The sequence below is a fragment of the Rhipicephalus microplus genome, chromosome 4, assembly GCF_043290135.1.
Source record: "Rhipicephalus microplus isolate Deutch F79 chromosome 4, USDA_Rmic, whole genome shotgun sequence".
NCBI lineage: Eukaryota > Metazoa > Arthropoda > Arachnida > Ixodida > Ixodidae > Rhipicephalus > Rhipicephalus microplus.
This window is the reverse complement of record NC_134703.1, coordinates 26,690,912-26,707,579: the sequence shown is the minus strand read 5'-3', so window position 1 is coordinate 26,707,579 and position 16,668 is coordinate 26,690,912. Positions and strand designations below refer to the sequence as shown.

General features: G+C 43.3%; 1 protein-coding gene across 1 annotated transcript; it reads right to left on the bottom strand.

Annotated features, from left to right (window-relative positions):
* Positions 1-6,927: 6,927 nt before the first annotated feature.
* Positions 6,928-15,405, bottom strand: LOC119171772 (acetylcholinesterase-1). Its single transcript, XM_037422607.2, has 3 exons — positions 13,511-15,405; positions 8,553-8,702; positions 6,928-7,677 (listed from the first exon to the last, which is right to left on the bottom strand). Exons 1-3 carry the CDS (start codon positions 15,187-15,189, stop codon positions 7,473-7,475), a joined length of 2,034 nt encoding a protein of 677 aa, XP_037278504.2. The 5' UTR covers positions 15,190-15,405; the 3' UTR covers positions 6,928-7,472.
* Positions 15,406-16,668: the final 1,263 nt, after the last annotated feature.

Here is a 16,668-nt window from a genome sequence, read left to right as displayed (position 1 = left end):
GACGCCCAAAGTTTATTAAACGAGAACACGAAACCATGACGTCATATTGGGTGTTGAAGTTTGTCGAAACGACCATGGCTCTGCACTCAGACCATCGTTGTTGTTGTGGCGAGTATTGGTCAAGTTAAAATGTGGGGTCGTTCAAGGCACCAATAAACGATAGAAGACAGCTCAGTTATTGAATGAAAAATTTCAATGGGGACGAATCCTATCGCGACGTTCTCGAAGGGACTGTTTAATAGGCTAGCGCCTATTCACAAATGCTAATGGAAAAGTTCAATCTACTGAGACACTTAAAACGAAAACTGAAAACCTGTACCCACAACTCGGTCGTACACATCGCTGCGAATCGTTCCGTATCGCCTAATCCCTGCAATGGACAGTCAGTACGACGGCCGGAAAACTCCTCTGCACGACAAGGCCGTTCTAGATTTCGTTTCAGGTCGAACAAGTACGAAAGGATTATCGTAGCGAGATTGCTGTTCGTTTTATTACTTTTGTTCCGCAATCGTTCATGCTGCTTGGAAGACGTGTGTCTGATCTGCGAAGCTGATTACGGGGCTATCATTCACTCTGATTCCGTCTTTCTTACTTTTTTTTCGCTTTCACTTTATCGTTCTCGTTTTTCTTTCGTCATGTGTCATTAACCTAAGTTATTGAAAAAAAGAAAAAAAAAAACACTGGGAGCTTCCCTTGTATGATAGCAGAATTAATGCAATTTATACATTGCATGTGAGCCGCGACCAACACTGCTATAAAAAGCACACGGTGCTTAGCATGGGCGCTAAAAGCTTTTCGGTGCCAGGTCACTTGTAAGACGGAGTCAATAAGCTCACTTTCATTTTGACTCAGAGGTAACATCATCCATAGAGAACTAATATAGATAAAGCAGGTAGCCTCCCCCTAAACTGACAGAGTCACCGAAAGTTTTTCAGAAAAATTACAAAGCTGCACATTAGCAGCTGTTTTTTTCCTGTCTTATTGGAATCAATCATCCATTTTTTTTTCGCTTTGTACTTTTGCTTATATATGTATATATTTACCGTGCATTACCCTGTGAAGGGCTTTTACGGTATGGTCGGAAGAATATGCATGCTTGATTGTGACGTAATGAAACCACCCGACAATGAAGCCAAGGAATGTATAGGGGAAATATTTTGCAGTCTTTTGATGTAGCGTGGTATAGTGACGACATAAATGAAAATGTTTCGAAGTGGGCAATGAACAGCATTACCATTTGGTTGAAGCGCAGCTACAACGTTAGGATAACATGTTTGATGCTTTACCAATTGACCTACGGTGGCAATCGCTCTCTTGTCTACTTTACGGCGTATTTTCGTTCCTTTGAAGCTGGAAGTGTCAGTCAGCGGCGCTTGCAGCGGTGACAGCAAGGGGGAACACTCTTACGCGTCGGTCAACGTGACGTATAGCACGTCATTTTTTTCGGAAGCCAGCAGCTGCCCATAAACCCCCGCATACATTATTAATAGAGGATATTTTTGCAGCTGCCCCACCGCGGTGGTCTAGTGGCTAAGACACTCGGCTGCTGACCCGCATATGACAGGATCGAACCGCGGCTGCGGTGGCTGCATTTTAAATGGAGGCGTGAATAGTGTAGCCTTGATTGCTCAGATTTGCATGCACGTTAAGGAACCCCAAGTGGTTGAAATTTGCGGAGCCCTCCACTACAGCGTCAATCATACGCTAAATAATTTATTAATATTATTATTATATTATTATTATTATTATTATTATTAATATTATTATGATATTATTATTATTATTATTATTATTATTATTATTATTATTATTATTATTATTATTATTATTATTATTATTATTATTATTATTATTATTATTATTATTATTAATATTAATATTATTATTATTTTGCAGTTCCCGGTTGGCAGACGTGATCAAACGCCTGGTGAGCTACTGCAAAAGTTATTACAAAAATAAGTGGAGAGAACGTCAAAGCAGCAGTGAAGATGGGTATGCAGAAGGCAAAGATAATGCAGGGTGGCCCGGCGAAAAACGAGCTTTCGTAATAGAGAACCAGACCCCGGAACCAGTAGAAGAGCTTGCACATTTAAGCAGAATATTAACAGAGGAGCTTGCACACTTATATGAAATTTACCGAATAGCAGTGTTGTACACGTTCGTCCAAAAGGTATACCGAAAGCTCGTTTCTCGTTCCTTCCCAATTTGAGGACGAGTACCCGTTACTAGTTCCCTAAAAGCAATAAGAACTTCTTACAATTAGGTTTTCAAGATTGGAACGTGTCCGTACATAAACGTTACATTTTACTTCTTAATAAATATATAGGGTCGGATAATCCTGAGACAAAGTGAGTGATTCAAATCTTACATGAAGCTACGTATATTTATACGAATTTAACCTCACCGCCAGTAGTATATACGTAGGTAAGAGGAATATAAATGAATTTTATTGGACGAACTTTTATGACATCACCTGCCACTTTTCAAGCTCTTGTGCCTTTGCCACAAATTTTCAGCTCATACAATTAAAGTCTTACAAATGTGGCTCGTCCCACTTCAGTCAGGATGTTGTTCTTCAGATAATCAATTGGAAATATCTGGCAATCGACCCATATAGTAAAATTTCTTGCACAGGAAGTTTTATGAAAAAGGACAACACTAAAGCGTTTATTCGGTGATGATTCAATATTTAGGTGTGATGTTGAACAATAATGTCTAGGATATAAATTAGCAAATTAGTAATGTCCCCAGTTGGTATTCAGAGAAAATATTTGTGCATATTTCATCGAAGAGCAAGGATGGGATGATGCAAATATGGTAGACATTGTCGACTCATGATCCTTAACTTAGCACTGCCCCGCCGTGGTGGTCTAGTGGCTAAGGTACTCGGCTGCTGACCCGCAGGTCGCGGGATCAAATCCCGGCTGCGGCGGCTGCATTTCCGATGGAGGCGGAAATGTTTAAGACCCTTGTACTCTGATTTGGGAGCGCATAAAGAACCCCAGGTGGTTGAAATTTCTGGAGCCCTCCACTACGGCGTCTATCATAATCATATGGTGGTTTGGGGATGTTAAACCCCACATATCAATCAATCAATCGTTAACTTAGCATTGCCACTGAATCGTAAAGGTTATCTTTCAGCGTATCTTGTCTGTTCAGTGTAACAGTGCATCTTGCCAGTTCGAATATAGGGAAAAGAAACCTGGAGAGTATCAAGAATTAAAGCATCAGTGAAGGAATGCCGAGCATTCAATGCAACGACACATGACAGTTGTAACTATAAGACACTTAGGAGGAGTAGGAAAAAAATAAGCGGAAGGACTGGGAGGTTAGCCAGTTCTTAGACCCGGGCCGGCTACCCTGTGCTGCAGCAGGCGGTAAGGGGAGTAAAATATGATGAGAGAGTTATTACGGAAACAGAGAGTGAGAGAGAAAAGGCAAAAGATAGCGAGGAGAAAAAAATTGAAGAGGATAACGACACTAAAGTCTGTCTCTAAAGTCAGTTGTCCGTAAAAAAAAAAAAACGTAATAAAGCTTCAAACGCCTTCTGGGCTGGAGACAGACTCGGCCAATGACCCATAATCCTTTAATCAGACAAAAGGCGAATCATCTGGTCTGTCTAAAGCTCCGGTAATGAGGAAATACCAAGAAACTGAATGCGTGACCGACATTTATAAAAGATTACATGAAAACTGAGAGATTCGGAGACCTCAGCACGTGGAGTACAGCTGGGTCCGAGATTTCAGGGGGAGGTCTTCGTTCTGCGGTGAACGTAGAGCCCGCTGGTGGGATGATAAATCACTAATGTGTGCGTTGCATCAGATTCTCTGTAAGCGATTATTACGAGGACGATATTAATGGTGTAAGGAACAATGCTTAACCAACAGAAGAAAAGGACGTGACGTTTTTTTTTGTTTTTTTCTTAGTTTAACAATCGTTCTTTACACCTTTAATACCAACTACATACCAACATTCCACAATACATATCTGTGGAAAATAATGTCACACGATCTCTTATTTATTTTACAGAGGCAACTCGACAGTGAAATCAATGTTAACCTTCCTTTTCTTCACTGATCCGCTTTTCTGCAATTCCCTGGAGCGATGTAACCTGCGTTCGTGATCTTTGCGTCATGAATTCTTCAATAATTTGTTGTTACGCTCTAAAAAAGAAACTGAATAGCCAATGTTAGATTTATCTTTATCTCCCCGCCGAAACACATTTATAACAAAAGAAAGCAGAACTTGTTGCCAGATTTACCATTTCGCTAGAAACAAAAACTGACCGCCAGTGCGCGCCCTACACTAAAGAGGTACGATGAACGCAAACTGTCAATGGCGTTGAGTGCCGTTAGGGACTTTTCAATGCACCACTGGCGAAATGGCGATGGAGGGTCGGGGCAAAGGAACTTACCTGTGCAAGTGTCGGACAACACTATGTAACGTTGAACGATGGCATGTGTAGCATCAGTCAATGCGCTTCGCGGTATGCAAAGGTAAACTTTCAAAGTGATGATTTCACTAAGCCGGTCTATCTAGGTCAACTTCTACTCTCAGCTTGATAACCCTGTATAGGGAAGGCACAGACGTGCGTAAGGTTCCTTGTTTCTATTAGGGGTGGAGCACTGTGTCCCCCCCCCCTCCATCCACCGATGGTAGCGTCCGAACGAGTCTGAAAGCGAATGAGCTCCACACTGTGTGCAAAAATGCAAATGAAGTGATGATGCGTGCTGCTGACAAAGACTTCCCATAGGTCCCGAGCTTTCCGGATAAAAACTGGGAAGTAAGCAGATTTTCAAAGGCGACATTAGGTGTCCTTGGCTGCCATAACCTCGAAAATCATTTGTAGCCATAGCCCTGCGCATTAAGCAATGACGTAATTGTCCGACTGAGCGAAAAAGTGAGGTATAATTGGCTACACGCTTTTATATAAAAGCTCAATGTGTTTTAGAAAAGGCTCTTAGAATATTAGTTCTTTATGGGCCCCCTAGCAAATTGCATACTGTTACATATGGCTCGTAGCGAACGCCATTGGGCATGGACCTGTCGACCAGGAAGGTTTACTGGGAATCGCCGCTTGAACGGGAAAGCTGAATCTTGCGGTTTCGTGGAAGGTGCTTATACATTTGTAGCACCTGTTCTTGGGTGAATGAGGCAACCTCATTGTGGGACAGAGCCGTTGGGGAGGTTGCAATTGAACCAGGCATTATCTTCCCCTGGACGCCGACGTTTCACTTCACCTTGTTTCTTGACGCAGGGCACAAAGTGGGCCTCGTACTTTGACTTGACACGGTAGGGGAGCACTGCAATGAACTTTGGTCCCTCTAAAGGGGAACGCTTCCCACGCTTATGCTGGTAGGTGCCACTATTTTAAGAAGTTTTGAATGCATGAAGACATGCAACTCACTTGTAAATTTATAATGTATATGCGAACTATATTTCCATTTTTCCTTTGTGTTTGTTCTTGTCCAATGGTTTTATTATCATTATGCATTTTTAAGTCTTACAGAATTCACCCACCCATGTGGGTGTCTAGCATTCTAAAGATGTATGCGACATACTTCAGTGTGGTCATCTATAACGTAACATTGGAAATCACCTTTATTTGGTTTACAGCGAATTCTAGGCTGATTAGCATATCTATGCTTTACGGCTTAAATCCCGCAGATATCCCGTTACATGTAACGTGGTGTTCATGGAAACTCTCCTGCTCGTTTCCATAGATAACGAAATGACAAATGAAAGTCCGCCACGTGGGTACATATGAGGACTGCTAGACAGATGTGTGCCTCTCAATCATAACCAGTGAATACCTGTTACTTTGGCTGCGAAAATATCGATGGTCAGCTGATAGCTATTCGGTACAAAGATACATTCCCTTTGAGGTAAATGCCAATACTGCGCGCTTTTTCGTACTATCTGCAGTAAATGGGCGGCTCAAGCAGTGTAGAATTCGGCGTCCGATTAGATGTCGGCGGAGACCCGAATAGATGTTGGGCTTTTTCGACGAGTGCTATGAAGACTGACCTGAAGAAAACTTTAAAAAAAAATCCTGGTGGTACTTTTATTAGTGAAAGAGCGGTGCTGATCAGTGGCTAACTGTTCCTGACCATACGAAGTGATTCCAAGTTATACGAGGTAATGCAAAATATTTTTAAGTTATACGAAGTAATGCCAATTTATTACAAGTTCCAGTTGAGTCCAGCACAGTCGTCGCTCAATGTTTCCATCGTAGTACGTAGTCGTCTTCTTCTTTAAACGATTCGAGTCCAGCAGTCTCCTCATTGCCGCATATAGCACCGCGTCCCACTACCACATGCCGAATATATACAGTAGGAAGGAGCGCACACACAGTTGGCAGAGACCTCATGTCTGGCGCGACCAAGTGGTTGCACGCATTGTCCAGGTGGGCGGGCTGGTGGCGGAGCAGTGCATGCGGTAGCGACGCATGCGCGCAGCCGTGCAAGTGGTTGCTAGGAAACACGCGGCTAAGTTATCGTGGCGTGGTAATTGTAGCAGTGAAGCTCCTTAGGCCGGCACCTCGCAGTCACTGCCGAAACTCCCTGCACCGGGCAAGCGCGCCGAGCAAAGCAACAGGTGCGCGCTCATGGCGCAGTGAGAGCGTAGGCGCGGTGGCAGGTGGCGCTGCACACTCACCCGCTCAGTCGTATCCCTCCACTGAGCACGGCATACGCTCCCCACCCAACCTACTATCTTCATGGAAGCAGGCAGCGAGAGCAGGCACATAGTCATTTTTAGTAGTTTTCTTTGTTTGTTTGAGTAGAATAGATTAAGGCCGGCAGAAAGAGCTCCGCTGTAAAAACAATATAAATAAATTGAGCCAATGAATGATTATCCCTCGGTACTGCACACCCGCCGTCATATAAGGCTCGTAAATTCTAAGCGCTCCCAAAATACTACAATGAGTTGTCGGAAATTGTTTATTAGTTTATATTTATTCGCGTCATACTCACAGGCAAGAAATTCACCCTTGAAGAAACTTGATAGGCGAAGAATTAGGAACCAATACTGTTTCTTTCTTAGGGCTTTTCTTGGGTGTTAGATGAAACTGGGCTTGACATATGCAATGGATACATGTATAGTAAGACATTCAATAGGGGGTACGATATCACCAAGGACTCGACCAACCTGTTGTGCACAACACAACCCTTTAACTTGGGATTGCGCATCTTCATCGCAATAGCCTTCACGACGAAAGTCTGTAATACCTGTAGCCACGACCACACTTTTGGAGGTCGATGTTTCCGAATGCCAACAGCGCTTAGACAAAGCATTAGCGCGAAACGTTGAGTATAGCTTTGATTACGTGGCATGTCGGCTTACACTTCGTGACGTGGTTGACTTTGGCCGGAGCACCGTGTTCTTGCTTCATATAGCTGGTGTTGGCTCACTCGCTGCGCTCCGTAACAACCAATGGAATTGGGGAAAGATATTCGTGCAACAGTCTTTCATCACCATTGGGAAGCTGTGAGAAAGGCGAGGGCAACCGTAACCAGACTTGATGGAAGATTGATGGCACTCGACGACGGTCGTTTCTTGAAGACCGAATTTGCCTTATCGGGTGACAACTTCGCCTTCGGTGTCTTGGAAGTGGGTTTTGCAGTAGTGGTTTTCGGGGTTTGATGAGATGAACTTTGCGATGCGTGCGATGAGGACCTAAAGAAACAATATTAAAAAATACATTGAAAAGATTTTCGTTAAGAACCGTGCGGTTGTGTGCATCTGATTTGATTTAAAGAAGGTAAGATGATTCGACAACTCTCGCATATTGTCCTTGCGGCTCAACAATAGTTATACGATAAGGAGTAATTGAAAGATTTGAATTCAGGTGGCGTGCGAATTCTCAACAGAACATGAAAATTATGCCCTGACCAGCCGGCCCCTTTCTTACATATATTTATTTATTTATTTTTATTTATTTATTTATTTATTTATTTATTTATTTATTTATTTATTTATTTATTTATTTATTTATTTATTTATTCTTGTACCCTCAAGGCCTTTCGGCATTACAGAGGGGAGGGGGTTACAGGGGGAAAAAGAGACGGCAGTACTAACAAACTTAACTAATATGGAGGTATTGATTCTCAATACGCTTGTGATATCACAGCAGTTACTATCGCATTTTCCTTTCTTAAATAACAAAAGTAAACAACAGTACTTCTAGCGTGCTTTTGTTATTGCAAACAACTTATAAGTACAACCTTTCCCAACTATTATTAAAGTTCGTAGCATATGGGGCGATATCTGGGCTTCGTTTACGCAGTGTCAATACAAACGCCACAATTGGTTCGTGCTGCAAATTGTAAATATCACCTACAACAGTACAAAGTTTTATTCGAGACTTGTACGCAGAATAGAGTTTCACCTTACCATCAAATCTAGATACATTTACTTATGTGTGCATGTTTATATCTAGATGTCTACACGTCTTTGCACGTACACGTTTGTGCCCGTAACAATCGTCAATAAGGAAGCGTGGGAAAATGCAGAAATAAATTAAATGAGAATAGCTTAACCATTACACTTACTTGCGCAACAGCAATGGTTTCCAGAGGTTGCACCGTGACCTGCGCTGTTCTGCTGTCACGTTGAAGCTGTTCGGCTTGAGGCTTACAAGCAGCGTATTGCTGGTCATGTGCGCGGGCCACTTGTCTCCAGGTGTCACCATTGCAGGCGTGCTACAGGAGAAGAAAAGAAAAAGAACGCATTGTCAAAACAAAAGGAAAGGTGGTTACAACAATTCGGCTGGGTGTGGAGCCCCTTCTCCTTCACATCGCTCTGCTCAAAAGTTAACGTGGCTCAGCCCTGATCACCTTAAAGCTGATAGTTGTTCTTGAGATACAGATTTTGGTCTGTCTGTCTGTCTGTCTGTCTGCCTGCCTGCCTGCCTGTCTGTCTGTCTGTCTGTCTGTCTGTCTGTCTGTCTGTCTGTCTGTCTGTCTGTCTGTCTGTCTGTCTGTCTGTCTGTCTGTCTGTCTGTCTGTCTGTCTGTCTGTCTGTCTGTCTGTCGCGTAATTTAGCTGCTCGGGCGAAGTTTAAGCACTCGCTGAATGCCGAGCCATCTTGAACTGGTGGCTGCGTTTCTATTTGTGAACATCGTCGATCAAAAAGGTACTGGTATGCATATCTGAGGTGCAACATCAATACGTAAGTATTAGGTGGTGTTTTTTTTTTGCTATAAAATACGTATATATGTAATTCTACTGACCACAGTGCTTATTGCACTGTGGCATGCATGAAAAAAACGGGTGTTTTTCACGCTGAGCTGAAAATGCTATGCTATGCATGAAAAAGCACTGTGCCGATGATATGGTGCTGCTATCTGGCAGTGGCCCTGTGTTCTGCACAAACTCGTGTTTCCCGATGGCACTGCCAGATGTCATTCACATCTCACTCAGCACATCCTCTATTTTATTGATGCCAGCCAAATGCGGCTGATTATACATAGAGGAGGAGCTGTCTAAGGCAAGAAAAAAAAGTTGCAGTTTCGCCAAAAGGGCAAACGAAGCAATGAAAACGATAGCAACACATTCGACTATTTACAGAGCAAGGCTAGCATTTTTAGGAGCAATAATAATAGTTGTAGTCAACATGAACTTGCTAAGTAACCAAGTTTCCTGCGGCGCGGCCACAGTAAATGGCCACAACAAGGCTCTTGCGTAGGGACGGCGTTGATGAGAAGCGCCTCCCGTAGGCAGCGCATGCTGGTAATAAGGGCTATACGTCGTGTGTCGCCGCTGGTGGCAGTTTATGTGTAGAGCGTATCTATACGTGGACGGCCACTCTAGGTACACTTTTGACACGGTTTTTGTTTTCTTTCGCGCTGATTGCACAGCCCGTAGAAGCTCCCACCTGCTGTGGGGGTAAGAGCCGTCGTTGAAGCCATAGCCCTAGTTGACGCGTGATGTTCGCTCCGCAGAAAAAGGAAACTGACGCATCTTTCCCCGTGTGTATATATATATATATATATATATATATATATATATATATATATATATATATATATATATATATATATATATATATATATATATATATATATATATATATATATATATATATATATATATATTTGCGATGGTGGGGCGACGGCCACAGAAAAGCCGAGAGACTGTCCAATATTGTGGCTATCGTAATAAACCAAACTGCCATTTTTTTTCTTCTAATTGACATTGCCTGCTATATTTTCATGGTGTGCACGGAGGATTAATTTTTCCTACCTCATTATGAAGAACGTCAGCGCCACGGATTCAGCATGCATGGTTAACCGGCCACAGTTATGGTGCTGTATTGCTGACCTAGACGTCACAGGGCCAGACCTGGGCCCCGATGGTCGCACATAGACGAAAGCGAGACGCTAGGGGTCTGTCTGTTCATTTAGATTTAATGTCATGTTACAGAACACAAGTCCGACAAAATTACCGGAGCCCTCCACTACAGTGACCCTCACATTCACATCGACGCTCTGAGACTTGGAAATAATTATGATTGGTATTATGCATGGCTACCAGTTTACGTGTCGGGGAGAAATCCTGAAAGCCCTAAAATATTGGCTCCACGACGTGAGAATGATTGCTTATAATTGCCCAAATAAAGGTTTTTCGTTCTCTCTCTCTTCGTCGCCTCTATCAGTTAGAGTAGCAAGAACATGTGCTACGTTCTCACCGACTTAGTTTGACAAGCTTTGTTTATTTCCTGCATTATTCTGAGTTTATTATCATTTGACAATGTGTCAGGAAATATATCAATGAACAAATAAGTGATTAACAAAGTAAATCAGTATCTTCTCTTCACTTCGTTACATAAACAAATTAACATACGCAAATATTTGCGAGAGAATTGAAAGCATAAATACTGCAGCACTTTCACTTGTAAGAACGGCATCTTCAGTATATTTGATTTCAGTAAAAAAAAAAAAACGCCAGGCCTGCGCGGTAGGCGCAGCACAGTCACACCGAAAGCTAGAAGAGCTGCATTTGAGAGCCTTTTCTAAACGCTCAGTGGGTAAATACTGCAAGCACACTTGCTTGGTACCCACTACGACATTATTCATACAATTTTTTTTGGTAGTATGCCGGCATTCGCCATGCTATTTTTTGTCATTCTTCTGAGAAGCGTGGTATCCTATTAACACTCGCTAGGAATTTTTGTGCCAATTGTCCATTCAGTGGCCGACGACGATGCAGAAATATGGCTGAAGTTGGTATGTGCCACAGTTAATAGGGAAACAAGAACAAGCTTTTGTACGGGTTGCAGCATTGGACGGCCCACTCGGTACGCTATTCGCACTGTGCGATGACTGGTTGTTCTTCCGCTGTTGTAAAACGCTTTATAAGTCGTATTAACGTGATTGCTTTCCCGACATCAAGTTTGACGACAAGTAACCGAAGGCAAGTTTGACGACAAGTCACAAGCACCGGCGTAACTCAGTGGTAGAATATTGGGCTGGTACCCAGCGGACCCGATTTCGAACCCCACTGTGCCAATGGTGCTAGGTTATGCCTGCCTAAGGCAAGTTTGACAACAAGTTACAAGCACCGGCGCAACTCAGTGATAAATTATTGGGCTGGCACCCTGCGGACCCGGGTTCAAGCCCCACTGTGTCATTAGTGCAAGGTTCTTTTTAAATTTCGCGCGATCTATTACGGACACCAGCGGCGGCGGTGGTGGCGGCGCACAACATGCCACTGCGCGTCGCCCGAGTTGCGATCTCAAAACAGATTTCGCTGTAAAAAAGCCGCGTAAATAGCTTCTTTCAGGTAAAACAGAGCGTATTATTTTGAACATCATTATAAGTGCGAACAGAACAGAAATACGAAATAAATCAATTAATAAATTAATTATTCAATCAATCAATCCATCAACCAATTGATGACCTTTATCTTTGGATCGGAAGAGCTCTGTTTTCTTCTTTGTAACAGCGATATATAGGTCTTGCTTTTTGCTGTTGACAATATGCAAATAAATTGATTCTTATTTGTCTGTGGCTGTATGTGGTACCTCAAAACACACCTTTGGCAGGTTGCGTTATCTGAACACGTTAAGGTGTGGCGTATAGTGCTAACGCATGTCTGGATAACTACCAAGTTCTTTCCGGATTGCTACGGAATCTAACATCGCTATATGCGGGACTGATTGTTCGAGCTGCACTTATTGTGTTGCTGAAAATTTGAATTAAACACAGGAATTACGTCATGCAGCAGCACAAACCTTATTGTCTGGACTTACAATCAAGAATGGTTTGAGACTTATCGAACGAAACTCTAATTTGAAGACACTGTATTTGCACCTATTGTCGAAAAAATTAAATGTCTAAGACACCCAGTTAGAGGTCAACCAAAATCATTTTGTTAGGGCGAATCTTGACTTCAGAAACTCGAAGTAATATTTGAGGTTTCTTTGCGTGCTTACACCCCTTCAGAAGGATAAGTCAAGCTGACGTGAGGGCTTGAGATAATTTCTCCCACTTGGAATTCTATAAAACACACTGACGACGCACAATATGCGGATCTCCAGCATGTATGTCACCGCCATTGCAATGGGACCTCCGTGGCTGGCCGTGATGGAATTCGAGTATTTCAGGTCCAACATTGTACCCACTCCGCAGCCGGGGCGGTTATTTCAGGAGTAGACATAGAACTAAAACAAGCATATTTAAGAGACGTTGGTATAATTACGAACCTGTTTCACCTTGCCAGCTCGAAAATACACTGCTATACTGAAAAAGTAGCCTCCAGGTAGCCACACTGGTTACAGAAAAACCCCAGAGCCATTAGGAAAAAAGCTCAGTCTAGCATGTTAGAGACGCAAAATGGCAAGGAACGTTTTAAGATCAAAATATAAGTAGTTGACCGAACCTATTTTTTGTCACCACATAAAAGAAGGCTAGTTAAACAATAGTATCACTTCGTGAACTTCGTGACTAGCTTTGATGGCTAGCTTGAAAAAACGAACATTTTGAATAAATGAAAGGCTCTGTGCTAGTGCCAAACTATTCTCACTGCATCATTATGCCTCTGTCATGTACCCATCTGAAAGAGAAACTACAACGGAGTCATCAGGTGATGTCTTTGGCCTTCAGGGTGTAATTAAAATAGATCTATCTATCTATCTATCTATCTATCTATCTATCTATCTATCTATCTATCTATCTATCTATCTATCTATCTATCTATCTATCTATCTATCTATCTATCTATCTATCTATCTATCTATCTATCTATCTATCTATCTATCTATCTATCTATCTATCTATCTATCTATCTATCTATCTATCTATCTATCTATCTATCTATCTATCTATCTATCTATCTATCTATCTATCTATCTATTATGCGTGGTATTCCTCACCCCAGAAATGGTGTGGTTAAGTGCGCGACCTGGTGATCGTGGCAATAGTATTATTCATATATAAATGCCTTATAAGCGGCAATTGCGCCACGGAAACGCTATATGCAGAGGAGCTTCTGCCGAGTTACGTACGTACCCGTGTTTCGCAAACGCCGTCCAACTTGCGACTATCTGCTTGACGAACTCCTCTTCGTCTGAAGTATGAGTCTTCTTGAGAACCAAGTCACGAAGGTCTTGTCCAACTGGAGGGGTAAACAGGTTCTCGTCTTTAGGCAGGAGTAACGAACCCATTGTGTAAGGCAAGTCGTCCCCGTGTGTGACGCCTATCCACTCTGGCCAGTAGTTGTCCGAGGCTCTGTGGGCGAATACGTAACGATATGCCTTCACGCCTCTTTGAGTCACAACATCCGCGAACATCAGTGTCGGGCAGTAAATCGTGGCGTCAGCAAAGAGCTCGCAGACGATGTCGATAACGGACTTTCTGTTGTGCTCCACGCTCTGATCTCCGAAGTAGGCAACCGTGATATCGCGCGCGTGAGACAGTGGAATGTTGAACATGGTCTTCAACGCCAGTGTCACGGCAAGACGGTAGTTTCCAGATATGTAGTCTTCAAACTGTGGTGCTACGTTGCGTATGTTGTTCAGGAAGACTGTACCTTCGTCCGTCGTCGTTCCCAGCAGAATCTCTTTTACGTGTAGACTTGCGTACGTTTCGGGATCCAAGGGGTCGTTGGGAAAGAACTGGTCGCCGAAGACCATAGGGAACATCTGCTTGAAAGTGGTCTCCTCCTTCAATTTGGCGATAATGGTGTCAGCTTCAACTTTCCTGAGGCAGTTGACGATGGCGTGGGTCTCCTCCCTCCAGTCTTTCGAGTTGTCGATGCAACCGTGTGCGTTGGCGACGTTCACGAATTGACCGACGACATTGAAACTCATGGTGAGAAACAGCGATAATGGCGTGCTGCTTTCCATGATGATTCGGTTGAAGAGGCCCTTACTCTGCGGAGACGTGGCGTGCAGGCCGGCTGTGATGGCGCCGGCGCTCTGACCTTTGAGCGTCACCATTGTAGGGTCACCACCGAATTTCTCGATGTTTTTCTGAACCCATTTCAAGAGGTGAACCTGATCCCACATGCCCGTGTTACCTGGAAGGTCCGGGTTCTTGGCAGAAAGGAATCCGAACATGCTCACACGGTAGTTGAACGTGACGAACACGACATCCGATTCGGCGACGAACACAGACGGGTCATGTATGAACAAACTCGAATCTCCCCATTGCAACGCTCCGCCGTGTATAAACACGATGACGGGTAGCTTGGCACCGCATGACTCGGAGTTGGGACAGCTGGACGAAGGCCTCCACACGTTTGCGTACAGGCAATCTTCGGTGGTAGTGTTGGAATAGTGTAGACGTGTACCCGCCAAAAAGGGCATGTCCAGCTGACGGCATGGCGGTGGCTTGTTGACGGCTCGAAACGTGCCTTCCCAAGCATCGGCAGGCTGCGGCTTCTCGAATCGCAGGTTGCCTATTGGGGGCAAAGCGTACGGTATGCCGAGGAACGCGTCTACATCCTTCCCCAACACCGAGATTCGCTTGCCAGCGAGAAGTCCGTTTTCGATCCGCACCAGTGGAGTCTGGGATTCGTCGGCGAGGACACCACTGAGACACGAAAGGCACAGCGCGGCAACGCACCACACCGGCAGAGAGACCGAGCTTCGCTGCGCTCGGCAGGGTCTACGAAGTGGCTTCCACGACTCCATCCCCGGCAACAGGAAAGGCCGCGCACGCACGCTAAGGCTACTTGGGCTCTTCATCTGTGCAAGGCGTGTGGCATGTGACGATCGCCAAGGTTGGAGTAGGCACGCTGGCGACCTTCATCCCACCGCGACGATACCCGGCGATGCCGCTGAGCGGCGCCGTATTCTCCTATTTCTTCCTCAATTATTCTGTCGCAATCGAGAAGAAAACAAAAAAAGCTGGAGCTCGATTATAGGCGACGAAGGTATAAGAAGAGCACCAGAGAAGTTGATTTGCCCAGGCGCACTACTGAGTTGACTCATCGCGGATCGTTGACGCAGGTGCATAAAGGGGGAAAGATACACCGGTTGACGTCAGTGAAAAGTTGTTTTATTCCATTTTCTCGAGATCGGCCCAAGCCGTCGGCAGTAATAGTCCGGTGAATGTTGTCTGCATGAATAATGCATCTGGTCGAACGTGTCCGGTGGGTTTATCCGAAGTTCAATTGAAACAAAAAGTGAGAGCGAAGAAACACGGTTGCTAGAGGGCATGCCGTCCGGAAGAACAGTGTATACATAAAAATAAACACTTGAACAGAAGAGGGGAAACACAGTACGCGTCTGTGGTATGAAATAAATAATCGGAATATCAAAAGTTATACATCTGTTCTGATAAATTTGGTTTTCGGCTTCTCTGTTTTTTTTTTAGTAGACACCATGAATTCGTGTTTCTGGTTCGTTATACGAGGTCACGAACTAATATGTCGGGATGACTGGCTATATGTGCGCAGAGAAATCAAGGTTTGTCTAGCAATTAGGACTGACATGCGCATATGCATACATACATACATACATACATACATACATACATACATACATACATACATACATACATACATACATACATACATACATACATACATACATACATACATACATACATACATACATACATACATACATACATACATACATACATACATACATACATACATACCCACACACATACATACATACCCACACACATACATACATACATACATACATACATACATACATACATACATACATACATACATACATACATACATACATACATACATACATACATACATACATACATACATACATACATAGATACATACATACATACATATATGCATACGTACATACGTACGTATGTATGTATGTACGTATGTATACGTATACGTACGTATACATACATACATACATACATACATACATACATACATACATACATACATACATACATACATACATACATACATACATACATACATACATACATACATACATGAGAGTACGTGTTTAGTTAGGCACATGCAGCAAGCCATTTACGGAAGAGTTTGGCCTGGGGCCAGTTGGCTGTACATATGAAAGTTCTCTCGTAGATATAACGACCGGGAAAAACACAAGCGCAAACTAACGGTTTGTCTTTATGAATTCATGACGCAATATATACAAAGAAGAGGGTTAAAGAGAAAGGGTTTTTTCGTGTATATATTTTTTCGTCTCGAATTCGTAAAGTAAAGTGTT

What these genes read in the sequence shown, in the direction of transcription:
- LOC119171772 (XM_037422607.2), bottom strand. Translation starts at nt 15,189, where the DNA reads ATGAAGAGCCCAAGTAGCCTTAGCGTGCGTGCGCGGCCTTTCCTGTTG. An exon ending in ACGGCGTTTGCGAAACACGG is followed by an intron (nt 8,703 to 13,510) that starts GTACGTACGTAA and finishes CTTCTCCTGTAG; the next exon opens with CACGCCTGCAATGGTGACAC. An exon ending in AAACCATTGCTGTTGCGCAA is followed by an intron (nt 7,678 to 8,552) that starts GTAAGTGTAATG and finishes TTGTTTCTTTAG; the next exon opens with GTCCTCATCGCACGCATCGC.